This window comes from Haliaeetus leucocephalus, unplaced genomic scaffold (genome assembly GCF_000737465.1).
Source record: "Haliaeetus leucocephalus isolate CR32 unplaced genomic scaffold, Haliaeetus_leucocephalus-4.0 Scaffold206, whole genome shotgun sequence".
NCBI classification, from domain to species: Eukaryota; Metazoa; Chordata; class Aves; order Accipitriformes; family Accipitridae; genus Haliaeetus; species Haliaeetus leucocephalus.
In genome coordinates this window covers 6,753,702-6,781,358 of record NW_010972642.1, presented here as the reverse complement: position 1 = coordinate 6,781,358, position 27,657 = coordinate 6,753,702, and the positions used below count along the sequence as shown (strand labels likewise).

The 27,657-nt window shown below is 50.4% G+C and overlaps 1 protein-coding gene across 2 annotated transcripts in view; it reads right to left on the bottom strand.

The window, feature by feature from the left end:
* The window catches only part of SLC6A13 (solute carrier family 6 (neurotransmitter transporter), member 13), a 32,883-nt gene extending 14,113 nt beyond the window's left edge, over positions 1–18,770 (bottom strand). Inside the window, exons 1-7 of one of the 2 annotated variants that reach the window (XM_010566209.1) lie at positions 18,735–18,770; positions 16,981–17,190; positions 12,265–12,399; positions 11,093–11,233; positions 10,394–10,478; positions 7,287–7,419; positions 3,137–3,271 (exon numbers count right to left, since the gene is read on the bottom strand). In XM_010566209.1, the coding sequence (XP_010564511.1) occupies positions 3,137–3,271; positions 7,287–7,419; positions 10,394–10,478; positions 11,093–11,233; positions 12,265–12,399; positions 16,981–17,185 (834 nt within the window). In that variant the 5' untranslated portion in view covers positions 17,186–17,190; positions 18,735–18,770. Of the gene's footprint in view, positions 1–3,136; positions 3,272–7,286; positions 7,420–10,393; positions 10,479–11,092; positions 11,234–12,264; positions 12,400–16,980; positions 17,191–18,734 lie in introns of those variants that run through there. The other variant, XM_010566210.1, reaches the window with a different exon arrangement.
* Between the last annotated feature and the right edge of the window lie 8,887 nt (positions 18,771–27,657).

The window sequence follows — 27,657 nt, the reverse complement described above, 5'->3', positions numbered from 1 at the left end:
CTCTATTCTCACTCATTAAATCTAATGAAATTTAGCTAAAATCTCTTGAGACTTGATACCAGAGTGAAAGGAGACCATTACATTTCTTCTCTTTAAAGCAAACCCAAACACACAGCTGGCACTTTCTGCATCAAGCCCATCAGTCCTCTCTTTACATCTGTCTATTAAAAAGGTGCCTGATTGTGGTATGAAAGCATCAAGCAACGGAGAGCCTGCCAGCGCCTGAGAAAAGTTCTTCTAATGCAACTTTCCCACACTTAAATCTTATTTCTACTCTGAATTCCTCTCATTTCAGTTTCCCACTAGTGGATCACACTGTGCATCCCTCTCCTTAATCACATCCATAAATCCCCAGCGTTATCTATGGAAATAAACAATTGATAAAATTGCCGCAAAGATAATTGCAAAGGGAGGAGTGATCTAAAGTGGAAATAGTGAACAACTCTGAGAGCCCCTTTTGGTTAAAAACACAATCCACACTATGAAATAAAAATAGGAACCTTCTGGAGCATAGAAAATGCAATCAAGGAGGGGGAAAAAATTTGGGCCTAGTAACAGCTGGCACGCTGACATCATAATACTAAATATTATACAAACCAAAAACAAACTATGGGGTTGCTTTATTGGATTTTTTAGTTTGGGGGCATACAGTTCAAAATAGATGATCTCCTTGGTGGTTTTGCTCTTATCTGCTTGTATTTGAGCAGAACTGGACTTCATTATTCAAAACTTCTGTTTGGCAGTTTCTCTGTATAGTCTGATCTACCTATCAAATGCATTTTATTTACCATTTTAATTATAAGTATTTCATAGATTTAGAAAATGAAGGTGCAGGAAGATTTAGAGCACTGTAGACTTCATGGCCAGAAAAGCCCACCATCAATCAGCTAGCCTGAGCTCTCATAGGCAGGATTTCCCAGTTCTGTCCAAGGTCATTTGGCAGGTGAAAAGCAATGTTTTCCACGCACCAGTTGGGTATTCTGATACTTAATCACATCTCGGCTGCTGCTGCTCCCCTGGTAGAATCTGCTAAATAATTCATCCCCTCTTTTCACCTAGTTTTTCATACACTTTAAAGGAGTTTTGATTTTGTCCCCTTGTATATTGTTTGCCCTTTGTTTAAACCTCCCCTCAAGATGCCTTACCATAACGGTCAGATTGGAGAGAGTATTTTTAAATTTTTTTTTTTTTATTTCCAGAATTCCTTCCCAGGCACTAAAGAATCTTCCATTTTTCTGGACAGTACAGTATTGCGGGTAAACAATTACAGCTTGCTGTCCTCTGAGCGCAAATCAATTTAATTGACTTGGCCCTGATGGGCTGGCAGGACTCACGCTGTCCCTGCACAGAGAGAGGGGGGCACAGCTGCACATGTGTGGGGCTTGGGGCACTAACACTTCCCTTCCCTCTCTGATGGGAAAATGCAAGAGAAACCTCAGAGAAACCTCAAGCCCTACTACTAGGTTCAGCAGGATGGTTAAAGCACGCTGGAGGAAGGCAACCGCTGCTACCGACTCCTGCTTTTCTCCCACAGAAGAGAAGCATTCATCAGGGAATGATGAAGTCAGGGATGGAGGAGGAAGTTTTCCTCCCCTAGCCGAGGATAAGCCATCCTCTTGCTCTGAAGGGTCACTCTGCCTTTCCACCAGCGCATTAGCATTTTCCAGGCTGGAAGGAAGCTGTGCTTCTAAAGCTCAGGCTGTAATTGGAAAAGTTTGCCAGGACAGACCTAATGAGCTCACAGCTAGTACCAGCAAAACCATGCCACGCCTGAAGTGGTTTAATTCAGTCCCCTGGGCAACACAGCCACAGTAACAGGACTTTTCATAAGTGAATGAGCACCATTTGAAAATGTTATTTCATTTCAGAAGTCTCTTGCACCTCATCAGCACAAATGGAGCCACAAAGACTGCAAACACGGACCTGTGCTCACCCCCTGCCAAGCCTCACTGCACCTTCACACCAAGGTAGCAGCCGTCCTACCCACCTCCTGTTCACAGGCAAACCAAGAGAGCAAGAGAGCAGCCGGCACAGTAAAACAAGGCTTTTCACCCCCTGCTCAGGCGCAGCCTTGACCAGAGAGCAACTTCCAGAAATCCGAGCAGGAACTCCGAGTCCTTCCCATGATAAAAACCAGACCGCCTGGAGCTGGAAACCGGACACTCGTGTTTAGCTCCCTGAATCGGAAGCCATAAGTCAAACTGATTCGCACAGAGCCACACTGCACCAGTGGCACAGGCAGGACCCGCGGATGCCCTGCAGCCCCTGACACGCTGCTAGCCCCTACCCACAGGGAACAGGGATCCTCTCTTCTCCATCAGGGAGGGCAGGATCAGCCGAAGCTGTTCCTCCCCCAGCACTTACGCCCCCGTTCGCAAAATTAATAACCAAGACAGCACTGGGGCTAGACCAGAAAGAGTTAATGGGGTTATGAAGGGTTTTGCTGGCCTATTTTCCAGGCAGGCACTCTTTAATCTCCTTTGGAAACACCTTCACACAAAGGCTGGTACAGCAGCTCAGCTGGAGCCAGGATTTAACGTGGAAGAACTTGTCCCGAAGAGATTAAAAGCAGCAGTCGGGCACTGACCCTCTCGTCAGACAGGCAGGAATTTCTCACCAGGGATGGGGAGGCAAGGAGGGCGGCTGGGTCCCAGGGACTGCTGCTGCAGCATGCCATGGCTCCTGCCATCCATGCACCCAGCATGCTTCCCAGGGAAGCCGGAGCAAACATGCCAGGAGCAGGGCTCATCCTCATGAGCTGCCAGCATGGTGCAGAGTGGCACCCCATGCACCAGCTGCCTTCACAGCAGAGGAGTCTCCCAAAGAAAGGTGGGCAACAAAAACAGCTGGTGCCAGTCGTGATGAAGGGTTAAATCCCACTGCCCATACCCCTGGGCAACTCAGACTAGAAAATACGTAACAGCACAGGTGAAGGCCGAGGGCAAGAGAGCATTGGGACCGTCAGAGTACACACCAATATCACAGCCCTGCCTTATGCCCACAGAGGGGGAAAAAGAGGAGACAGACAGAAGAAATTGGAAAAAAAGAGAGTGAGAAAATGAAAAGGAGGGAGAGAGGACAGCTACAGGCATCCACGCAAGCACAGCTCAGCCATTCAGTCCCCCTTCCACCTTACCTGGGGGTCCCCAAGGCGACTGAGGTCTGGATAAAGGTAAAACAGGATTCCCTGGGACGCCCCAGGCAGGGAGACTCCCCTGATCAGCAGGACGACCAGCATGAGGTATGGGAACGTGGCCGTGAAATACACCACCTGGAAGGAGGATGAAGGGACAAGCGTGAGCGAGCAGTGCGGGTCAAAGCACACAGCGCTGGCTGGTGGCACAGCACCGACCCCCAGGCTGGGGGAGATGGGCAGCAGCAGGGGATGGGTCAGGCTGCCTCACCAACCACCTTGCTGTCACCTGCGGTAGAAGCCAATGCATTTTGAAATGAGCCCAGGAAACTTGTGACATGCCATGGCACGTCTGGAGCCAGAGAAAACCTTTCTAGCCCTAAGAGCAATCCAGACCCTGAGTCAGGCTGTCACCAGGTTGGAGTCAGAGTAGCTCTACTGAAGCCGACGGTGTAATATCTACGCGCATCAGAGAAGGAGCTGCCCCCAGTATCCATCTGCTCATCCCTACCCCAAACAGAGGTCTGAGCCACACACAGAAAGTCTCTTCTCCTCAGCTTTTAGCGGCAAGGGTAAAGGGGTGTGCAGATAAGAGATACGCTCTGAAACTCCCAGCCGAACCCAGGACGAATGTGATTGCTTCCGAAGGACCACCAAGGACAACACTGGGGCTCCCCCACTCAGGGCTGGCACAGACAACTGGCTTGTGCCCACCACTCCCCACTGCAGTGACCCACAGCCACTGCCTCTGACCCTGTTCAAATACCCAACATGGGCACTTCAGACAGAGCAGGGCAGCACATCTCAGACTGCCACCAAGGATGCAGACCCAAACAGGACCTTTAACCTGTGTCCTCTTGCTTTTTACACCCCTAGCCCCAAGAGCAATGCAGACATACTCAAGTAGGGTTGAAATCCCTTCCTCTAGCAAAGGAGCCATGTCCCTTTGGGGAATGCTGCAGGCCAGTATCAGCTAATTCTTTCAGGGACTCCATGTCTGGTAAATATAACATTTAATTTGGGGATTACCAGGGTACTTTCAGGACTGTTCAGGGTAATTGCTGTAGCATGCCACAACAACATGTTGTAGTCTGTGTTTCCCACACAAACAAACTGATATCAAGGGCTCATGCAGTCTTCCCAGCAATTCAGGTAGTGTCATTAATCCCTTTGCATTGCTCCCACACCTTCAAGACTTATTGACCACCTTGAAAAAAAATTGTTCAGTCTGTTGTATCATGCTAGGCCAAAAAAGAAATGTTGCTCCTTCAGGTTTTTCCTGTGTGGACGTGCTGAGTGAGGATTCACATCTTCACCTGAATGCTACCCTACAGCAATTTTCTCAGCTTGGGCAGTTACGCACCAGAGAGCTAAAGCTCATCTCTAAAGGAACTGCAAAATGTAATGACGTGAAATGATTTATTTCTCACACCTGCCCATTCATGCAGAATGGGTTGTTTCAAAATCCACCTAAAGCCCACCATCCCTGAGCAGGGGTCACAGGCTCTGCCACAGCTATAGCAGTTTCTGCATTAGAAGAGGTCCTACTAAGAACAAGCATATGATTTCCCTGGATAGTAAGACCACTTTCACTCTGCCCCTGGGTAATCCTTATGATCTGAGTAGAGATTAAAAAAGAGCTTTCTTCTGGATCCACCCTGATATACTCCATCTGAATAAAGCAACGGTCAAAGCACCTGACACTGCAACACAAGTCCTCCTTAAAGTCGAGATGTACACTCTCTGGTGATTCAGTTTTGTAATGCACAAGGATTTGAGAGATATCCCATCCGTAAAAAACCACACTACTGTATTATCATCTCTGCCTGCAGCTCCAGGTTTTCTATGCATTTCATGTGCCCTGCTCTATATATCATGGCAGTCTTGGGTAGTGCCACGAAGGTCAGTGAAAAACACCTCCTTGCTGGGGCTCATGATTGCCTGAGATGTCTGTGTGAGCAGATCCATCCCTGTCTCTCTGAATCTGCATCCTGAACGTTGAAGGAACTCAGGGACAGTGTCCTTCAACACAGGCAAACATCACCATTCATTTCAATCTCAAATGTTCAAGGAGTCTCTGATTTAGAGCTTTTCAGTGACAGTTAATCAAATCTGCAGGTCCTGCAAGTTTAACAATCATCCCTGTATTTACCATACAACGAAATTCTTCCTTCAGGAAATGACAGGATGCAAGTCTAATCTTTCTCAGCTCATTAAAGCAAGATTAAAAACAAAAATCATAAAAACAACCCATTACCTTTGAACCCTAGTGCACGGTCTTCTGGGATGCCAGGTTGCACATTCTTGGCTGAATCCTTAAATAACATCAGTTTTAAGAGCTCAGAATACAAACTGGTAGCTGTCTGGCATATGATTTGGATTCACATTTTGGTAACATCCTATGTGCTTTACGGCCTGCGCGAACTAGTGTGTTAAGCTTTTCACTCAACAGTCACTCACATCTGCACTGAGACCAGAGGCCTGAATTTGGAGAATGTTTTGCTGGATTAAGAGTGCCAAACTTCTATCTAACAACAGGAACATCTGGATCCAATGAGATATTACTCAGTGCTTGGCTCAGACCCAATCTTTTTATTTCTCGGGCATTGTTAGCACTAACTACATCACTAGGAACCTTGCCGGGATCAGTGTGATTGTCCTGTCACATGCTGGTCAACAACATCCAGGGTTTTATTTGAATCTGATCCACATGCCTCAGCAAAGTGGTTCCATCTGTGACAACCTCCTGCATCTGCGAACGCTCCTCAGGGACAGGCAGTCCCCACGTCAGAGGATGCGAACCGCTGCTGCTGCTCTGAGCAGGGTGATTTCAGCTCATGGTGTTTGCCCCTCCACAGGCAAATCCCCAGAACTCTTCCCCATTGTAACTGTATTCCCACAGCCATCATTTTAGCTGGATTATTAAATATGCGGAGGGTTGATAAACCTATGGACACTGTTGCTTTACTGAAAGAAGGTTTCTGTTTTCAAGAAGATAAGATCTCACCATCGCTAGTCCTTTTTGCTAAAAAGCACTTGCATTTAACCTAGAACTTGTATCTGAAATAGATTGAATTTGTTCTCAGCACTTCCCACACTATGTTTGCTGTATCTTAGTATCATATTTGCCATTATTATACTGCCTCTGCATTCTTTTACCAGGCCACCACAGCAAGCAGTTGCTCTTTTCTTCTAATTTTACTCCATGGAAACCAGAAAACATCATCTCTGCAAGCTGCTTGGTTTCCCCGTCATGTTTCATAATCCCAGACCATTCTGGAAGCAGGAGAAACTGCTAACATCCATGCCATCAACTTGATGGAAACGGATGCAGCTAAAATTTACATCCCATCACACATGATGTCTTGTTCAAAGCATGCAGAGAAGACACAATTTAGATAACATACTAAACCTTTTTATTTCCATCTGTTCTTGCTGGCTCTAGACAAAGCTGGCTAGGAATGGGTCAGGAGGCAGTAGCAGAAACTAAGTAATAGGGTTAGTGTAAATGAGAGTGGCACACTCTGCAACAGAAGGAGCATGAGATGGAGCTAGACAGTCACACCAACCCTTCCCAGAAGCATTCAAAGAAATACCTCTGCAGTGACCAGTGGGGAAAAAAAAGATGACCTTTTTTGCTGGGCAATATGAGCAACTGTAGGAAGAGCTGGGACAAACAAAAAGAAAAAAAAAAAAAGACCAACCCCATAGTGACGAGGCAGAGAGAGCTTTGAGGCCATCAGAGTTACCTTCATTACTATCTGTCTAATGAATTTGAGGATTTTCCAGCTGTACTTGTCAGCAGAGACAAAAACATGTTGCTTGCTCACAGTGTGGGGGGAGGGAAGGGAACATGCAACCACCCCATAAATAGGAATACTGCAGGGTCCTCCGGACCTGTGGATAGGGAGGGACCAGATGGTGATATACATCTTGGAAGTTAATGCTCTGAGATGTCTCAGCGCTCCCATCCTTTCCTACCCAAAACATAGGGCCTGGCTCACACTCCTGATTAAAGTTGAGCCCCACAAGCTCCTGCCAGCTCATTTAGAGAGGGGCTCCCAGGGGATCCCTGGGACCTCTCCGAATGTACAAATGTGAGTAGATCAAGCGGTGAGCAAGGGAAGAGGCTTGATCTGAACCAAGCACTCACCTTCCCTGTAGACTTGACCCCTTTCCAGATGCAGAAGTAACAGATGATCCACGCCAGCAGGAGACACAGAGCCAGCTCCCAGCGTAGGCTGCCCAGGTGCTGGATGCCATCAGATATCTTCAGTACTCTCCTCCTGCATTGGGGAAAAGCAAAGGAGCATCCAAGTGTCGCTGATGTTGGCCACCAGTGTTTCCAACACCACGTTGTTTATCACCACACCTCCACAGTGCCTGATGGCTTTGGGGAGAAGGGATGTCCTACTAGCAAGGCCCAGGTCTGAGCTGCAAGGATTCCTCAGAGGAATCAAGCAGTGCTCCCCTCTTAAAAGTACTACCAGCCTGGTGGATCACACATGGACACCTGCTTCTAAGTTCACTCCAGTGCTGGCTTGTTGGGCCAAGACATTTCTTCTCCTATCCTCCTCCTGCCCTTCATCTGTCCTTTTGGGGGAAAGAACTCTCTCTCTGCAAGAACACGCAGCACATTGCACACACAAGCTCCACCCGGGCCTTCTTTTATGCACATTACAAAGGTCACCTACATTTCTGACATGCTTCAAACCTCAAAGTGAATGATACGTTGCACTTACGACGCAGAATTGATCAGGACCACCCAAGACGCAAGGGTCTCTAACCCCTTCTCTATAGCACTCTTCTTCTGTCTTTAGGAGAAGCTACATATTTCACTTCAGGGCCCAGAGCAGCAGAGCATCCCATGCCATGACAAAGACCCAGCCAGAACCACAACAATCTCCACTGCGTGGACGCCTTGGGTGTCCTCTTTCAGCCAGCGTGGAGATAGGATCCTGGGCTAGATGGACCTTGGTTTAGCTAAGGTCTCATGGTCTCACCCTGGCCATATAGCACCTTTCCATGTCACGTGTATGTCAAATCTTCCTCATCACTTACAGAAGTAAGGACTCACCCTCCTCCATCTCCTACACCGCACAGATGGATCTGGGTGTGAAACACTATGGTGCAGTCCCAAAACCCCAAGCCTGAGACAGGCAGAGAAGGACATGCACTACCCTGGAACCCAGCAGCAATGCCCACCCTGCTGCAAAAGACAGAAATTATCCTAAAATAAAGGCTGCGCAAGACACACTGCCTCCCTTCCTCCCCCACAGCCTTGCAGCAAGCAGATTGAGAGGATGAGAGAGGGGTTGGAAAAATCACCCTGCTCTACCAGATACGTTTCATCATGTCGCTCTCCCTGCTTCTAAGGACATGGACCCTAAAACCAGTGGGGAGAGGGTTCCAGCAGAGCATAACTAACTGGGCACTGTACCACAGCCGGAAAAGGCAACAGAAGCGTGCCATCAGCCCACTGCAGGTCGGTGCTTCTTGAGGAAATGGCGGCCTTCTACCTCCCCGCCCAGGGAGGGCAGGAACAGATGCTGCATCGGAAGCAATGGACAGTGGAAATTTCCAGTCTCGTGTGCTGATTCCCCAGTAACACAGGGGTGGTCACAGCAGTGATGGGAACATCAACTTTTCCAGCAGTCAGCCTCAGGAAAAGTAGTCTAAGGCAGGCCACCATCTAATCACACGTGAGCAGCAGGCAGAGTGCGGGCTCAGGGAGCACACAGGAGACAAAGAAAATTTAAAGACTTTAAAGTCTAAAAACAGCGTCCCTGTGCTGAGCCGGGGATGCCCTGGAGGTACTGTGTGCTCCGTGTGCTGACAGCACCCAGCAGCGCTGCTGAGGGCAGCGAGGGCAGAGCCCTCCATCCATCTAAATGCACAAGGGAAATTCATGGTGGCAGCAGAGGGGTTACTTGCACAGTCTATTAGCCAGGGCTCAGTGCTTAACTGGGCCTGTTCTCCCAGCAGATGCTGAGGATCATCAAAGATCCCAAGCCAACAGGCCTATGCCTTTATGCCAGAAATAAAGCTACTCTGGACCTCAGGGTTACTAACACAAGGGGAGAAAACATTGAAAACGAGGGAGCAAATTTCAGCGCGGATTAAGCTGACCCCAGCACTTCATTTTGATTTTGGTGAGCTTCTTTCCTCAGGATAGCTTGCATATTAGTCACTTTAAAGTGAAAACATCACCTCTTTTTCTATTTTTAAGATGAAGACTAGCCTGCATACAGAAGTCACCACCCACCATGCCAGAGCCTCCTGGGAACATGCTGGTATCACACAGTAGCACATATTCAAAGGAAAGAGATCGCCTACTGCATCACTAGTATGGACTCCTGCAGTATATCACAGGACTTTAAGGTCTCCTCTTCAACAGCTGAACACGCTACAGCTTGCAAAACATGCAGACAAAACCCCATCGCAGAGCTGCTGCCTTGTGGATCACCACAGATCTCACCCCACTCCCACCTATAGTCTTGGCACCCATGTCCTGAGCACGGTTACACTGGATGCAGCTACCAGGCAGGTCAAGGACTTCATGGGGCAGACTTCTCCAAACAGAACAAGAGAAATACATAATCCAGCAGATATATGAACTGTAATCCAAACCATAGGGTAATGGCCACTATACCCTGAGGGAGTGCCACTAATTTTATTGAGGTTTGCACCCTGGGTAAGTCTGAACCAAAACTTCAGGTTGGGGAACAGGCAGCCAATTTACCTACACTGCAGGAGGAAACAACTGTATAAAAGCTCACAGCTGGCAATGAAGAAGAAGGGAGGAGGCAGGGAGAGGAGCAGCACAAATGGAGAAAGGGAGAGTGCAACAGCAGAGGAGGAATAAGGGAGAAAAGGACAGTAAACAAAATATCGAGGACCAGAGGGGTCAAAGCATCGGTGAGGTAAGGTCTTGCACAGTCAGCTAGCCATCACTGAGGTCAGTGAGACCAAGAAGCCTGAAAGGTCCAGAGGGACAGGAATATAGCATCAAAGAAGGACTAAGTCAGACAGCTCTGAGGCATGCCAGCACAGCTCGAGACAAACACCACAAGCCCAGCGATGTTACCCTTGACTGATGGTGCTGTTCCTGATAACCTTCACTCTGACCTGCCTAGCTTCCTCTCTTGTGTCCTCTTCTGGCAAGGAGGGGTTAATAGGACATGCTGCTGCAGGGTTTGTTCCTTGCCCGGGAAAGGTATGTCCCGGAGGAAAGGGGGTACAGGCTTGTCCTTTACTTACTCCCAGAACTCGATGACAGGGGAGGTGGCATTTTCGCTGGTCACGTTGAGCGTCGAGTTTGCCTTCTGGAGCTCCATGCAGTTCCCTGCAGGAGAAGCCCAGGGAGAGAGGGAGCGTAAGTAGCAGTGGCTGAAGTACCAGAGGCTCTGAAAAATCCCCACCTTTCCATCCACAGCATCAACAGTCACTGACATTGACTCTGAGACAAATTTTATATGGTCCCAAAAATGCACAAGAGGAGTCACCTCCAGGGTAAGGCTGGCAAGAAACCTAGGACAATTAAGATGATGTCATTTAATTTTTCCTTCCAGTGGGCACAGTCAGCAGTCCCGACGAGCACTGGGTCTATAGCTAACACACAGCTCAGGGTGACTGGAAGATGCCAAGAAAGAAGGTGCCCACAGTGCCTGGAACCCAGAGCAGGAGCCACTGGGGAGGCCGCCACTGCGTGGCACTGGCCGGCTGCTGCAAGTGGTTGGGCAGCGCCAGCACTGCTGCTCTCTAGCAAAGACCCAGATCAGCCGAGCCTTTTCCCCAAAAGTGCCAGCAGCACTGCAGCGACCCAGCACTCCGCACGCCTATGACCTGCGGTCCCACCCACGCAGAGGCCAGCCACTCTCCTGAGGTTTGGCCCTGGGTAGCAGCAGGTTTCCCTCAGCCAGGATCTGGCGGAGGATTGGGATGGGGCTCCACACCCACCTGTGTTCCACTCGTGGTCGCAGCTGCCCCAGGGGAGGTCTATGGTGAATGAACTGAAGAGATAAAACAAGGCCCAGGCCAGGACAATGATGTAGTAGAAGTTCAGCAGTACGACGATGACCTGCGAGGCGTAGCCAATTCCTGCAGAAAGCGAGCCCCGAAGGCAAGTGACCCACGCGCCGGGGGACGGGAACAGGAGTCCCCTTGGGAGGTGCTCACCCAACATTTTCATCTGCTGCTCTGCATTTTGACTGCACTGCCGGATGAAGGCCAGCGGGGCGGCTGCCAGAGCCATCATCCCCTCCCCAAAGCCCACCATGCCGCATCAGCGGTGGTCCAAGCAGGGGTCCCGGGGACCCCTCTTCCTTCTGCCCCACTACAGCCTTCCCTGGTGAAAGGGTGGCAATGGGAAGGAGTCTGGGCAGGGGATGGGCAGCTTATGGTTAGAAAGCCACCCAAAGAGACAGAAACATATGTCAGTGTTCCACCTGCTGAATAGCACCTCTTCTACCAAAATGCACTTTTTATTTTGTTCACTCATCCCTTTTCACCTTTGTTTGGGAAGCTTTTGTATTAACACCACGCACCTTCTCTGGGAGGTGCTGGAGGAGCAGCTAAAGGTTTTAGTACGTGGGGAAGAAGCAACTGAGACTTTCAGAGAAGTTATGGAAGGTGGCTTGAGGCTAGGTGACTGTGCTGAAAAAGTGCTAGAAGTGGATCTGACTGCTAATGATTTATTAAGACAGCCGACACCTTCCACCAGTAAGGTTTTGAGCCATCTGCAAACTCAGGAAAATGACTTAGCATTGACTTAAAGTAGTAGTATGTTTTAGGTTCCTCATAACAGTCAAAAGCATTTTTATCATTTAGCTCTTGGAGGACAACCTTGACTGGGCGCAAAGCTCCTGGCCAGAGCCGTGGCCATGAAGAAGGAAACCAGGATGCAACATAACAATGGGAACTGTTTGCTGAGAAAGTCGATCAATTTTTCCAGCATGATTTTGGAGAGGAGGCAGCCGGTGGCCCTCCCAGGCCAGCATCCCCAGGGGTGGGCAGCGGATGCATGGAGGCAGGTAACCATCCAGGCTGTGGGGAAGGGCATCCCCGCTCGTCGCCCCAGGGCCCCACGGTCCCCCCACTTCGCCATGCCCTCCTGGGCTCACCCGACTCACCTTCGAAGAGGGGACAGATCCTGCGCCAGGCTGTGACCCCTCCCTGGCTGGTGTACTGCCCCAGCGCCGTCTCCAGGAAGAAGACGGGGATCCCACAGGTGAAGAGGAAGATGAGGTAGGGGATGAAGAAGGCACCTGGCAGATTCAAGCAGCAGATAGGAAAAATAAGCCCTGTGGGGTGACTAGTGTCAGGCTGTCTCCAACCCGGCACCAGGCAGGTCCCTCCTGGCAGGGGACAGCGGGGGCGGGAAGACCATGGATGGGATGCCAGGAAAAAGGGATTTTCCTCATGTTTCATCTCCTGAAGTGATGTGATTGCGTGAGAAACTCAACATTTAGAAAAGATGGAGAGGAAAGGAAAGCTTCTAGGCCTGATTTTTGTGCAGAAGAGTGAAACAAGTTCTCAATAGCTGTATAGAAATACAGGAGAACACCCTGCTGTAAAACCATTGTGACTTTTAATCAAGTTGGTGACTCCTTTCACATTGATTATTCTGACTGAATAAGCTGACAAGCCCATGGATGACAACACCAAGGCACTGAGGAGCACATAAAGACTGACACCTTCATGCAGTCTGTGAGTTTGCTCGATCATTTGCTCTCCAAAAAGCAGCAGACATAAACGAAAAGGAAGGAGTGCAGGAAAGTATGTACCTCACACCAGCAGCCAGGGCTGCCCTCCTGGTCAAGCCCTGTCATGAAACCAGGCAGGGAGGGATAAAATGCATCAGGCTTTTGATTACCCCAGGCTTTTACCCCACAGAGCACAGAAGACAGCCCTGCAATATGGTCTGTGCTCTCTGCTGCACTCATGTGCCACGGAAGCTGCTCAAGCCATGCTGCAAAGGCAGGGACACGGGGAGCTGGCGTGGAAAGGGGTCACCTCGAGCGGAGAGCCGCAGCCGGGCTGGGGTAGGCTCAGAGGGGCATGCAGGGTTGGAGGTGGCAACCCAGCCAGCCACTAACCACGTTTTCCATGCATAGTCCTTTTCAGTGCCGGTGAGATCCTAACTGGCTCTGGGGTCGGGTGGGCGGGGGTGTATGGGGAATAACAATCCTGGGGCACAAGTAAACTCAAAACCCAGGAGATTTCATTAAGAAGCTTATCTAGCATGCAGGGGCAGGGAGAGGGAAGGGGGACTTTGGGGACCAGCTGTAAGTCCCACCCCGCACTCATCCCAGTGGGGTACAGAGCCACAGTCCTCCCCTCCCTGCTAAAAAGCAATCAATGAAATAAGGGGAGCATCTCTGCAGCTCCCTGTGGGCAAACAGGAGCTGAAGGGCAGGATGCCGATACCTGGCAGCCATGGGTGAATGACAAGCATGCCCACACGCTGTCCCTCTACCAGTAAAAAGAAATCAGTGAAGGCAAAGGGCGGGGGTTGTATCAACACCATCCCCTCAACTCCCAACTTGTGTGCAATCATATTGTCGTAAAAGTGGTGCCTATTTTCAAGAGATATTATTCTTGTATAGAAGTTTGTATTTAACTAAACTGCAGCCAGGGGATCCCAGGGGAGGTCTCTGAGGTGGCAGGTCAAGCTCCCCAGCCTGGGTTTCCCTTACTTCCAGCCTGGGATCTGGCCTTTCCCCTTCCTCAGGTTTGCTGGCAGGTTTCACACTTTGGTAGTCTAACTGGATGGTCCCGACCTGCGGGCTGTGTAATGATGCAAAATTATGGCTGGGTAGCGGAATTTGCAGAGACATATTTGGGCCAGGGGCTGTGATATGCCCCCCCTGCCCTCGCCCCCCAGGTAGAGGGACAGGCAGGGTGGGACGACCCTGACACCAGACCCACCACCCCCCCCCTTTTCATTTCAGCTGGCAGAGGACTACTGCTTGCCCGCACCGGCAGGAAAGGCGGCAGGCAGAATGGCCCTTCAGGCAGGGACTGCAAGGAGGAAAAGCCAAGGTGAGGTGCCCAGCAGAGCCACCCCGCACAACCGCTCTGTCCTGGGGGGCAGCAGGGAGGGCAGCCCGCAGCGGGGGGACCCAGCAGCGCACCTGAGAACCCCCCCAGCACTGGCTGATGTCCCTCCCGCTCAGCCCCATCCGCCCTCCCCACGGGTGAACCCCGACACCCGGCAGAGGTTTGCCCCGCCGAAGTGGAAGGAGAAGGGGAAAGCGCTGCCACGTGTGTCCCCTCCACTATGGCCCCTTCCCCTCTGCGTGTACAGGGACGGTGGCGGCGGTGGCCTTTGGGACCGGCCGGTTTGGGGAGCGCTGGGGAGGGGTTGTGGCACCGGCGGCCACACCACCAGACAGGCTTCCCCGGTATTTCCCAATCGGAGGGGCCAGCCTGCCTGGGGAGGGCCTGACACCGCCATGGGAGGCGAAAGCAAGAGCGAACAAGAGCAAAAAGAACACTTTTTGCTCTCGCCCGCCCCACTATTTAGGACCTTGGTATCAGACACTGAGCCCTAAATATGTAAGGGACTACTCTTTCTTAGTTATGTGGAAATATCCCTAAAGAAAGGAAAAGTGACCGGCTGCCTCTCTTTGCATAGCTCAGATTTTGCAGATACCTTTTTTGCGAAGAGCCTGACTTATTTAGGGCAGCGAAGCACGAGCTGAGGGTGGTTATCGCCACTGCCTACACACAATTCAGTGTGGGGGAGAAAAAGTCAGCCAGTGGGGCAGAGCTATTTCAGCCAGACGGTAATGCTGGCACAAGAACAAATGGTTGTAGGCTGGCCATGATTGACCTAGAGCTGGAAATTAAATAAAGGTCCCACACCTTTATTGAAGTAGCAGGGAAGGAAGTGCCTGGACCAGCCTTCCCAAGGGAGTACAGGACAAAACCTCTGGCAGCCTTTAAAATTAATCTTAAGGCATTACAAGGGATTTGATACAGCACCAGCTGGGGCAGGCCGGACTCCATAGTGGAGGAGGGAGCCTCAAGTCCTGCACAGCCTCGTCGCACTGCCCTGCCCCAGCAGAAGTCATACCCAAAACGCTTTTCTCTCTGCACGAGAGTGTCATGCCCCATCCTTGCTCTAACCTCATGGGAAGGCAGCCAGAGATAAAAAAATTTGCCTGAGACTTCAAACTCCTCATTGTCTCTGCCACTTCACAGGGCTTTGCTTCAGGCCCATTTCTTGGGGGGAAAAAAGGCTGAGAAATCCCTTCTCATCTTGCCTCTGCTCTCCAGCCACACACCGTGGCTCCCCTTTCCCCAAAGCCCTCCCTCAGCTCTTCCCCAGCCCCAATGGGGGGGCACGGCGGGGGGAGCAGCAGGGAAAGGGGTGACAGAACAGGGTCCTGGATCCCGCTCCCCCTGGACAGGATGGCGCCCGGGAAGGGTGCAGCAGTGGGAGCAGACACAGCTCAGCAAGCAGCCAAGAAATGTTCCCTGTGGAAAGGGAGAACACGAAAAATGGTCCTTTTTCAACAGGGAAAGAAAATGCCTGACCACCTGGTGAAAAGAAACAAGCGCTGAGTAAAGCATGGCATGAAAGTAGCTAAACAGCAGTTAATCCTCTTTTATGCCACTGGGATGAAAGCAGTTTAGTGAGGCCCATGAGACTACCCCAAGCTCAAGCCAGGGGATTTCAGCCCCAGGTCCCCAGCACTCGCTCCCTGCCAGCTCCCAGCCAAACGCCGTTTACCCTCTCCCCTGCTCTTCCAGAGAGCCCAATTAGCAACTAGACAGGGAGAGCAACTCTCTCTCTCCACGTGCCACCGAGCCAAACCTAGGAAGAAATTCGGGCTTTCGGTTTTTTAAACAATTTCTTCCCTTCAAAGGCAGCCACAAACTAAAAGCAGGCACAAACACCTGCAAAAGCAAGCCCAGCTCCACCGCCAAGCCGTGGGGCAGCCTGGCCTTGCCAAGGATTGACCACCAGTCACTGCCGAGCACAGCCTGAGCAGCACCGATGTGCCGGCACCTCGGTGGTAACAGCAACCCTCTGCTCCCTCTCTCCATCGAGCACGTCCATCCGCGCACCTCACAGCCCTGCCGTGTGCCTCAGAGACAGGGGTCCCCTCTCCCACACGCTCGCAGCTCCGGCGGATGCCAGTGGGCACTGTGGAGCGCAGGAGGGGTGCTGTGCTTCTGCACCGAGGCGAGGAAAACCCCCTCGCTCTGCCCTGTCCCTGCCACCCGAGTCCAGCACCCAGGGGCTATCCCTCCACAGTCAGACACCACACCAGGACCTGTGGCCGTGAGCCCCTTGCAGCCCCCCCCCCGAGAGTCCGGGAAACGCTGCAGCTCCTCACAGCGCCTGCAAAGGCATCGGTGCCCCACGGCACCCCACATCGGTGCCCTCCTGCACCACTTCCCTGCGATGCTGCCGGCACCCACCGTCTTATTTGCGCAGGGTGCCTAGTGCTCCTCGAGGAAGAGGTGCCTGGAGCGAGTCACAACGCTCAGAGAGCCGAGCCCCCACCCTGCTCCTCCTGCCTCCCCCTGCAGATGGCCACCCCACCTCACCGGCAGGACCAGGGAAACGTGGCTACAGCCACCAGAAACCCTGGGACACTGTCACTCAGTCACCCGCATCCCACCGGGTCAAAACAACCCTGGCTTGTGGCCTGGATGGCAGCGCTATGCCAGCAAGTTGGCACCCTCTCTTCAGACTCATGACTTGGGCATTGCTGAAAAGCTGCTGCCAGGGGTGAGCGGGGCTGGACATGGATGTCGCAGAGGCAGGAGGGACCGCGGAGGGACTCCGGTGACCAGCCCCTGGGGCTGGACGGGGCCAGGGCTGCACTTACCTCCACCATTCTTGTAGCAGAGGTAGGGGAAACGCCAGACATTTCCCAGGCCGATGATCTCCCCAGCCACAGACAGGACGTACTCCAGCTTGTTGTTCCACTGCCCTCGCTCCAGGGTCTGGTCCTCCTCCTTCTCCTTTTCCATGCTAGGGTGTGCGGGCACCGTTTCGCCATTGCTGACGGCGCCGGGGACTCTGTAATCCATCCCACCTTCAGAAGGAGTTTCCTTTGTTATGTTCAGCACAAGCCATGCAACGAGGTAGAAATCTGGGCTACAGGAGGCAAGAGAGGGGAAAGGACACACGCATGTCCTCTCTTGCCCCTTCGTACCGATTCTGGCTGGCAGCAAGGTGCTGAGAGCACACATGTGCTTTCATTGCTTAGTCCAAAACAAGTCCTTCAAAGCCGCTATCGGTTCCATTATTTTTAACTGACTCATCTCAAAACACTCCTGCTTCTGGAAGCCCATCCTCTAAGCGCAGAGTTACACAGAACACCCAGCAGCTCAGCCAGGCTGGAGCTCCCACTGCAGCAGGTACAGGGAACAGACTTAGGGCTGGAGGGGGATGAGACTGGGATCAAATACTTGACAAGATACTTTATAAGGGTTTTTCTTCTCCCCTGTTGCTGCTTACCAAGGTCTGGTTTTACAGACCACGCAATGAAAGCCACAAAACACACAGAAGTCTTGGATGCGGGAAGAGGAAAAACTGAAATAAGAAGGAAGCAAGTTTTTGCTTTCGGTGGTGGCAACCACTGCTGGCAAGCTACTAGGCTACAAGAAAAGGTGGTTTTTCAGAATGGTGCTGTCCTTCTAATAGCAGGAAAAGAAATAGTGCAGATCCATGGCCACCTGGGATCTCTCCTCTCCCAGGGTCTGCCCCTCCAAACATCTGCCCATTGCCTGCAGAGGCTCCCCACAGTACTGCTCTCAGGAAGCTTTGGCACTGCAAGAGCTTCTCCCGTCTCTAAACAGATCTCTGCTAAGAGAAGTAGATCAGCACAGAGTAGGTGAACACCTCTCCCACTGTCCCACTTTCCTGCAAAAATGTCCGAGAGGACAACTCTCCTCCCAAGAAAGCCAGAGCACAGCATAAGTGACTGTTCGTGCACAGCTGGTGGCTCAGGGCACAGCGAGGAGATAGGTGTGGGCAGCACGGGTGGCATCAGCTCTACTGCAGCCATTTAGGAGGCTTAAGGGGTGTTTGACCCTGCTCCTCATGGGCAGGATGCCCTCCTGGCTGATGAGCCCCGCATGGCAAAGGGTGAGGACTGCGGTTCCCACCAACACCAGGTGCCAAAGCTGGGATCGCTGAGGACCTCGTGCCAAGGAGGGCACCTTCCTTTGCACAGTGCCAGCCCTCGAGGCTGCTCGGGCCCTGCAGAGGCAGCTCCCCAACCTCAGCCTAACATTGCCATTCATTCCCGCCTGCAACTCCCTTGCCAGGAGAGCAGGAAAAGGCAGCAAATGACACTCTCCCCCGTCTGGGGAGAGAAAAAAAAAAAAGGGCAAAGCAGCACTTCCAACCTCTCCCCTCCCCCAACATAGTCCCCTATAAAACACTTTGAGACGTGAAGAGGAGCAAGAAACACTGGCAGGCATTTGACAGCGGCTGCAAGGAAGGACTGGGAGGACCCCTCCACGCTAGAAAATTATTAAACAGGCAGAAAGCACACCGTGACCTCTCATCCAAGGCAGACCCGGGTGGGTGCGGGGGGAGCAGGGCAGAAGAAAACAGGGGCAGAGGTGTTACCTTGCGGACGGCGCTGTTGGGGCGCGAGCCGACGGGAGACGCGAAGGCAGGACCGAAAGGTGCTGGCTATTTAAAGTGTGGAAAGAAAAAATTCGGCAGTGGTGTAATCCTAGACTTCGCCCAACCCACATTCCTTCCCCCACCCCCCAGGGCTGGACAAAAACCTACACATGACTGATTTCATGGCCAGTGCAAGGGGGCTCGTTCCCCCCCGCCTGTGAGAAGGACTCACACCGCCTCCGCCAGCGCTCTCCCTCCCGGGCCAGGGACCGCTTGGCTCCCATTCTCCATCATCTCTCTGCCCAACGCTGTCCCTGGAGACATGGGAGAAAGGGGAGACCACCGCATACAAGTACCTCCACAGCCCTGCCTGAGGGAGCCAAAGCCCCGAGACCTGCTGGGAAGAGGTAAGACGAAATACAAATTCATGGTGAATTCCCATCACGGGGTCTCCTCTTGGCAGGGAGGAGGTGGGCACAGGGCAAGGTCCTGCGTTGCAGCCTGTCCCGCAGCGCCCAGGGGGGCAGCCGGGCTGTACGGTGGCCAGGAGCAGTCGTGGGCAGCAGAGCTCTGAGCTGGAAATAAACTGCTAAACTCTCTGCTGTTTCTTACTAAGGGCCCAAAACAGCTTCATTTGGAAACTCAGCAGGTTGCAAACTCTCTTCACTCACACACAGGGACTTTGCCAGTGGTCTTTCCCAGGAGCAGCACTGCCCCATCCTAGGACATCACTCCAGAAGCTGCAATGGGAGCAGGCAATCAAGCAGTAGATGAAAAATCACACAGCAGGGAGAAAAACAGCCCCAGTTGTGCATACGCAACACTGGGCTGCAAAATTAGCTGTGGCTGCTCCGGAAGGTGGTCTTGGGATTACTGCAGGTAGTTACCTGACAACATCAGCTCTGCGCTTTGAGGCCATAAAAAAGGCAAACAGAACAGGATATTGTTCATGGTAGATGTGTTACATCTGTGATGGTCCAAGGATGTAAGTGAGGCAAGGTTTTAAAGTATTTTTATTACATCTGTTGATGAATATCTGGGGCAAGAGACAACAACCAAAAAAAAAAAAAATCACGCTTTTGGGTTCAGTGTCCTTGGATCAGGCCTGCAAATCAGCAGCAAAAGCTGAGCTACATACAGGCAGTTTGAGAAGGTATTATGAGAACAACAGGAGCGAAGCAGCAAACACTGCGGTGTCACCACATTAATCTATGGTATACCCACACAGCACCGGACATCCTATAGGAGAAACAGGGAAAGGGAAGAGAGACAGGCAGAGGTAAAGAACAGACTCAACCAAGGAGTGATCAAATACACGACAACTCATCTTCTCGGGAAGAGATGCCTAGGATAAAAAGAGGTTGACAACAGAGGTCTAGGAAACAAGGAAAAGACAGAGAAGATGAATATATCATTCACAACATCTTATAGTGCAACAGCTAATGGTATCTGATGAAATATTCAGCTTAGAACAAAAGGAAATACTTTTTCCTCTCAATGTGCATAATTAATGAAATGTGGTACCCATGGCCATTGCCACAGAATATCGTTTGGAAAGGAACTAGGCAAATTCACAATCGGCTGCTCCTCCACAGCAGCGATTAAACAGGATTGTCCAAATAAGACAGTCAGCTCCGGTCCTCAAATCAGTGATTGCTGGAAGCCAGGGAAGATGCTCCAAAGGAGGAATTACACAAGATGGTGAGAAGCAGAGAATATGCCTGCACGGAAACCATCTCACTCTGAATAGTGTAGTTGTTAAATAGTTAGGGTAAGGATATAGGGATTAAAACACAACAGCAAAGCCAAATAATACCTTGCCTTGTGCAACAGATTGGGGTAAGGAGAGGGGAGATTTAATAAGGAAACATTTCTAGAGATTCTCAAAACTATTGTGTACATCAGCATTGCTGCTCAAATATTCCTGGATAACCACGATCACTACACGCACCGATGGCAATAATCTTATCAACAAGAAGACAAGCTAATTGGCAGGAACTAATAGACTATGATAGGAAACTGTGTAATCAATTACAAGCTATGTGACTTCTGCCCAGCAAGATAAGACTGCGCTGAACACAACAATAAGTCGAAAATGAAAACAAATGTTCGGTGTAAACATAAGCAGCAAGGGGAAATATTAAATCTACGAGTGCAAAAGCAAGCTGGAAAATCCTGAGCGAAGCACATTTAATGTAAAAAATCACTTTACGCATCTTCTGGGGTGAAACAAGAAAAAGTCCATATGGTTTTGGGAGATGTTATTTGAGAGATTAAAAAAAAAATAATCAATCTTTTTACTGAAGATAGGAAGAGAACCAACAAATATTACAAAGGATCAGTTAAGACTACAGAAAAAGATGTTTTCAATACACATTTTTGAAACTGCAGAAAGCAAAGAAACTGGGAGGGTTTTTAATCAGCCTGTGAGAAGCAATGAAAACCTAAAGGGAAAAACGCAAAGGATGAAATCTTGATGCCTAAGATTTTGAGTCTGTAACCATACCTAAGCCAAGTGGAAGAACAGGGACGGTTGGAAACAAAACCTTAGGAAACAGATTTGCAAGAAACAAATAAGAGAGATGGAAGAATGTGAATCTTTAAAAAAAAAAAAAGGAACAAGCCTAGATAACATGCACACTGTAGTGGCAGAAAAACAATTTCATCCTGAGATCTACTGAGATAATGCCATTTAAAAAGATTTGGATAGATACACACACATATATTTATATGAATAAGGAGAATATTTTATTTATATAAGTAAGGAGAACACCAGGGAAGGGCTTTTGCAGCAGCATGTGCCACCTGGAGTTGTGTGAGCTGAACCTCACCGGTGGCTGCAGCCAATCTTCCTCCCAATGCCGCAAGTGCTGGCACGTGGCAGAGCTGATGCTGGCGCCCGTCCCCCGTGCATCGCTCCCATGCCACCCCCCAGGATGGCACAAAGGGGTTATTTTGCAGGTGGTCTCCCCTGCCAGAGGGATGAAATGGGAGGCTGCCTATTTAGTAACCACCCAGAGCACAGGGCTGAAGACGGTGCCAGCCGGAGCAGCCGCGCTCCTCCCAGCCCAATCCCAGGCGGCCAGACCATGACCCGCCGTTTATTGGGACAGCCTGCGCTGCAGCGATGCCTCCCCGAGCGGGTCCTGAAGCAGCTTCCAGGTCCAGGCAGGCTGCCAAGCTGCCTTTGCTGGTGCAGAGCAGCACAGCGCCGCTGCACGGGGCACAAGTGGGGCACGGCGGGCTTCGCCACTTCTTCCCAATGCCCGTTTTGGAAAAGATCAAGAGTGCTGAACCAGGGGGCTCTCTGTCAGTGTACCTCCCACCTCAGCCAGGATGAGGGCTGGAAAATCCTGATCCTAAAGGCTATTGACTCCTCTCTCTGGAAATTTATGTTGCATTTTGCTTATCTTTCTCTTTACCTTACAACATTTGCCAAGATTTGTGTCTTCAGCTTGGTCCCAGTCTTCTACCAGCAGCTGAAGCTGTGTTCCTGGGGAAGTGCTCATAGGCCAAACAAAGCAAGCCTGGAACGAGCTTCCTCTGGAGATAATGAGGTACTTCAACATTTTCTGGGTCAGACGTGCACAAGAACTGGCCCCAGCCCACCACATCCTGCACAGCCTGCACACAGGAGCTCTGGCCCTGTGTGCTCTAGTAGGAACCACACAACCTACTCCCAGGTCTGGTCTTGCTTCATGTCTATGTCCAGCTGAGCAGGGAACGAGTGTTAATTAGATTTCTCTCCTCCAGAGCACCCAGCCACCTCGAGAGGCAATTCAAACCTAAAAGGAGGAAACATTCAAAGGCACACACTTAGAGGCATGATGAGGGGAAAAGAGAAGGAAATGGTTACTGGGAGACATGCACAATCTCTTACTGCTCTGCAAGTAGCAGCGACTTTTAGATGAACTTATGCTCCTAACCCACCAAAGCGCTTTTAAGAGAGCAGCCAGGGCACAATTGCTGCTGCTGCTTCAGCATTCCCAATGCAAAGAAGCCATCAGCCGCATCTGACCTTCGCTGAGCACCAAGAGCAGCTACGGTCCCCACTTCCACCTCCCCCTCTGCTCCTCTGTCACACGTGACAAACTGCCTCCATGCGTTTCGGGGCCGTGTAATCTTGCAAGCCACCTCCCAGCTTCCAGGAACACAATTCGCCGTTATATTATCTGGGAACCAAAGGCCAGAGCAAATACGATGCTTTTCCTCTATCTGATAACCACCCTGCTACTGGCCTTTTCAGCCTGAAAATGCTATTCAGCTTAAGTGACCACGGCTGCAGCAAGCAAAATTGTCATAAATACACACAGAAAGGGGATAAATAGAGGCTGATACTGGCTGGCACATTACAGGAACCTGGAGATTGCTCAGCAGAGAAAGAAGCCAAAGTAAGCACAAAGGATTGACTCCTGCTTGAGCCACTAAGTTCCCTCCCAGAAAGACACACATATTTTGAAACTACAGTGGCAGAAGCCAAAAGCCATTGCAAGAGCCTGCAGCCAGATGATCTTAATGCAGCCATTTGGACAGCCTCATTCAGACGCAGCATCCCTAGCAAATACCCACTTCCAAATAACAACCCAAACGACCAGCATCCCAAGGCAAGAAAACCCCTGTCCCCACCAGAAGCCTGCAGAGCAGCGGAGGCCTCACTTTTGTGCCCAGGCTGTTTGTGGGGCAAGATACGACTGTGGACACCATACTCTGCATACAGGAGATAAACAGATGACGGTCCTGTGCTAGCCAGAGCTCAGGAACCAGCTTGAATGCAGGACGGCATGCTCACAGTGAGTACAGCACTGGAGAACCCTCGTCTGCAGATATCACTGCTGTACCCCCTGCTCCTCTGCCTGCAGAAGCTAAGCGTGATGCTTGCACTGTGCTCAGTGCACAGGCTGACAGCATGCTGGCGAGTCCCTCTCTATGCACCTCCGATCAAAGGTCAAAAGCGGTAGAGCATATGGGAGATAAGTTGAGACCAAAAGGACTGTGCCCCAGACCTGCTTTGGCCATAATGTGAACTCCCAGCCACGTAAGGGAGGGGCAGGAACGGAGCTGCTGATTCCCATCGCCACCGTCTCAGCTACGTCCCGTGCCAGTGGTTTCCTCCCCAGAACAGGATGGAAACAGCAGTTCTTCTTGGGTGTGCACTTGCCCGTCTGGAACAGCAAACCCAAGACTAAGGCAGGAATGTGCAGGCATTTTTATTGCATGCACAAGCGCAGCAGGAGTGCCCAGGCGGGCAGATCTGCAGTGCTTCGCATCTTACCTCTGCTTTCACTTCTGCTTAGTAGCTGTCTCAACACTCTGGCCCTTTGCACACATGAACAAGGAACAGGGTTTTTTCTGCTCAGAATTCAAAAGCGTCTCCGCTTCATTTATGGACAAAACCAAAAGCACTGCAAGATTATGCAGTTATAAGCACTTATGTATGGATACCTATATATATGCTTATAATATAATATATAATATAAACAAGAGTCGAGCAACAAGCCAAGACTCCCAAGTCTGGAGTCTTCAATCTTTTTAGCATCTCCTTCTGCTTTCCTTCCAACTCCATCAGGTACCACCAGTTCCTTCAGGGCTCCTCCCTAGTTCCACTTCGCCAGCAGCTGGGCAGCCTGAACAAACCCTTGCAGAGTAACTGTGGGAATGGAGCCTGAGCACATTTTAGGGAGAGAGTAGGAACACCACCCTTCCCAAGACTAGTCGTCGGCTCCCTGATGTGAAAATTGGTAGTTTGCACCAAGAAAATAAAACTCACCAGTTTGTTCTTGCAGCCAAGAAGCTAATTAGAGGACATTTTCATATCAAGAATGATATGCCAAAAGAAATCATAATTGCAGGCTAGTAACAATAGCAGTACTGCTTAAGTGGCCCAGAAGTGAGAAGTGTAAGATCAGCAGATTGATTAGGTACAGGGTAGATAGGGGGGTAGAGAAGAAACTGTACATTGGGATCATCGGGATGATGGTCTTTCCTTATGCTCTGCGCACCTTACTCCTCTGAGGTGAAGAGGATAAATCTGAAACAGCCTTACCCGCACAAAGAATTAAGTCAAAGGCACTGATAGGGCTGGGATTTTAGATGACCCTGTGGCCCGTCTGCCTGGAAGAGGGATGCTCTGGCAGGAAAAAGAAAAGCTCTTCTCAGAGGTGAGACAGGGTTGCACCCACTTAACTGATTCTTTCACAGAAACCCCATAATCTGGTTTTAAACAGGCAAGGTCTGGGCAGTGTTCTCAGAGCATCTGTTCATGCTTATTTACATACTCTAAAAAAAAGTAAAAGGATACTTTTAAATTCAGGAGACCTACTGTGCTGGTAACTACTCAGAATACAAAGTTTCCATTCTGGGAGAAAATCCAATAGTCAGTCATGGGTGGACGGAATAAGAGAAAGTTTTAAAAAAATCTCTCAGAAATAAGTTTTCTAAGTAAGAGATGACAAAGTGAAAAACTTCAGCATTTTGAAAAATGTCGGTAAGAAATAAAACATGGGTTCAGTTTTTCCAGCCTCCAAGAATCAGAAATATAGCAGATTTTTAGAAAGCTCCTGCATTGCCAGGAGGCATTACCTCTTCAAAGCATCCCAGTCAGCCCTCATCTCAGCATGAGAAGTGCCCCAGCTGAGCTCCTGGGGCAGCACAGTGCACAGGGATGCTGTACTTGGAGAAGCACCCCCTGGGAGTCCAGAGCCCACCCCTGAAATGCCGCTCAGTCCCAGGCACCCCACAAGGCTCTGCAGAGCGTCGCTGCGATCACCACAGAGCGCATCCACTCCCAACTGCTGCTCATCGCGAGTGGCTCGTGTCTCTTGTTTTGCTTCCGCAGGCGCCGGCAGCCTGAGGCAGGGAAGGAGGAATCGGAGGGACCTGTGCTGCCCGTCTTCTCTAACCTTCCCCTCGGCTGCCCTGCAAGGTAGCATAGGTAGACACTCAGAGTACTGAGTTACTTCTGCAGCCAGATTAATAAGGAGCTCACATACTGGAAATGTGCTCCCTACCACTCATCTACTGAACTGGTTCAGTGCGTGGTGGGGATTTGAGACATAACACAAGCACGACCTAGAGCCTTTAGTCATCTTCCTAGACGGATGGGATTCCGCCTGAAGCAAGATTCACACCGAGGCTGATCTCCTGTCTACAAGTCATTCCTGTTCTGGTGGTCAGTTGCAACACATCATGGCACCGAGTCTCTCCCTTTCAGGTTTAGACATTTTTTCCTCAGAAATTTAGGTAAAGAGTCATTTGCGAGTTTTGATAACTTAAGGCAGATTGCCTTAAGTTTTTCTATTGATGAGTGCCAGAGATGAAAAAGCTAAGCCTCAAATTAGATCCAGCTGATGTCTGAAGAAAGCTAACCCTTCCCATCAAGAGGAGGAATAGCAGTGGAGCAGCGGCTTGGTGCCCAGGCACTAGGCACAGAGCTATTAGCAAAGCCACATGCTACATGGAGTAGGTAGCTTCTTGGCATTGCTTGAGAGCAGCCTTCTCCAGAGGGAATGAAAGGGGTACTGCTGCTCATGTGCTTCAGTCTGTCACTGTTGAATACCAAATTCCAAGCCACGTAACCCTCTTGCCACCATGAATTCAAATACTGATAGCCATCTGAAATAAAACATACAGGGGCTGACCTGACCAAGAGGTCAGAGAGAGAAACACACAAAACCACAAGGTATTTCCATCATGAACATTAATTACTTTCCTTCAGCCACGCAGGCTCAGAGTATCACCACTCTTTTTGATAGAAGACACTTCACTCCTGGCCACTGCAAGCTAAGGCAGAGGGTCAGGTACTGCTTGCCAATCAGCTGACAAGCATCCATGGTGATGTGTCCAGATGGGGGAAATAATTAAAAATATGGAGCCAGTTATACCTTTAAGCTTGGTATTCACCATAACTGGGTTCTTGGGGGAAAATGAGACTAGTCTTTGATATTATTTACTCTGCAAGTTTCCTACAGCAATGCTTGAACTGTGTAGCAGTACCAGCATACACCATACTGCTAGAACAGAGGCTGTGGATTTACATCAGAGCAAAACAGAAAACAGCCCTTTTTAACTGCAGTCCAAATCTGGTCCTAACGATGCTAATGGACATGGACATAGCACTCAGCTCACTGAGGAGGAAAGACAGAGGATAGCAGCACTTCAGGAGACAGGAACTTACTGGAGAGATAAAACTGGGTTCTGTCCATGCAGCCACAGTGAGGAACCCAACCAATGCCCCACACAACCCATGGACTGCAGCAGCACAGGTAGTTGCTCACAGCCACTGTCAAAAGTAGTCTGAAGATGCACATGCCCCTGCACCACTCCCAAGCTCCCACAGAACCTTTCTGCTTCCAGCAACCGGCTGGTTGAGAACTGGAGGATCAGCCAGGGCTGACAGGACAGCAGCAAGGTGCTAACCTGCATGGAGGATGCTCTGGCTTGGAGGTGGAGAATGACAGCTCCACGCTTCTCTGCGGTGGGGTAAGGAAATACTGAGCTGTAAGGTAGGAAAAGCTCCGGAGAGGCAGTTTGCAGTCTCACAGTTTCTCTGGGAAGACCGGCAGCCCACAGCCCTAGAAGGGTGGAAGGTGAGGTCTCCCCTGCTGGAAAGGGAAAGCAGCTGGGGAGAAGCAAAAAGAGCCTGCAAAGGGAATTTGTCGAGATTTCCTTTGGCCTCACTTCCCTCAGAGCAGGAATTTCCCAAGGTATAATAGGAAGGCCCCAGGGAAGAAAGCAAAAAGCACATGAAGCAGTTGTGTTTCTTTGAGATCACTGGAGCCAAGAGACAAACAGGGACTTAGAACAGCTGTTTCTTAGGACAAAGCAAGTTTCTTTTTGCAGAAATCTCAGGTGTTGCTTGTGCAGCAGCAGTCTCTGCACACTCTGTAAAGAGGAGTTACCAAACAAAACAAAACAAAGTGCTTGC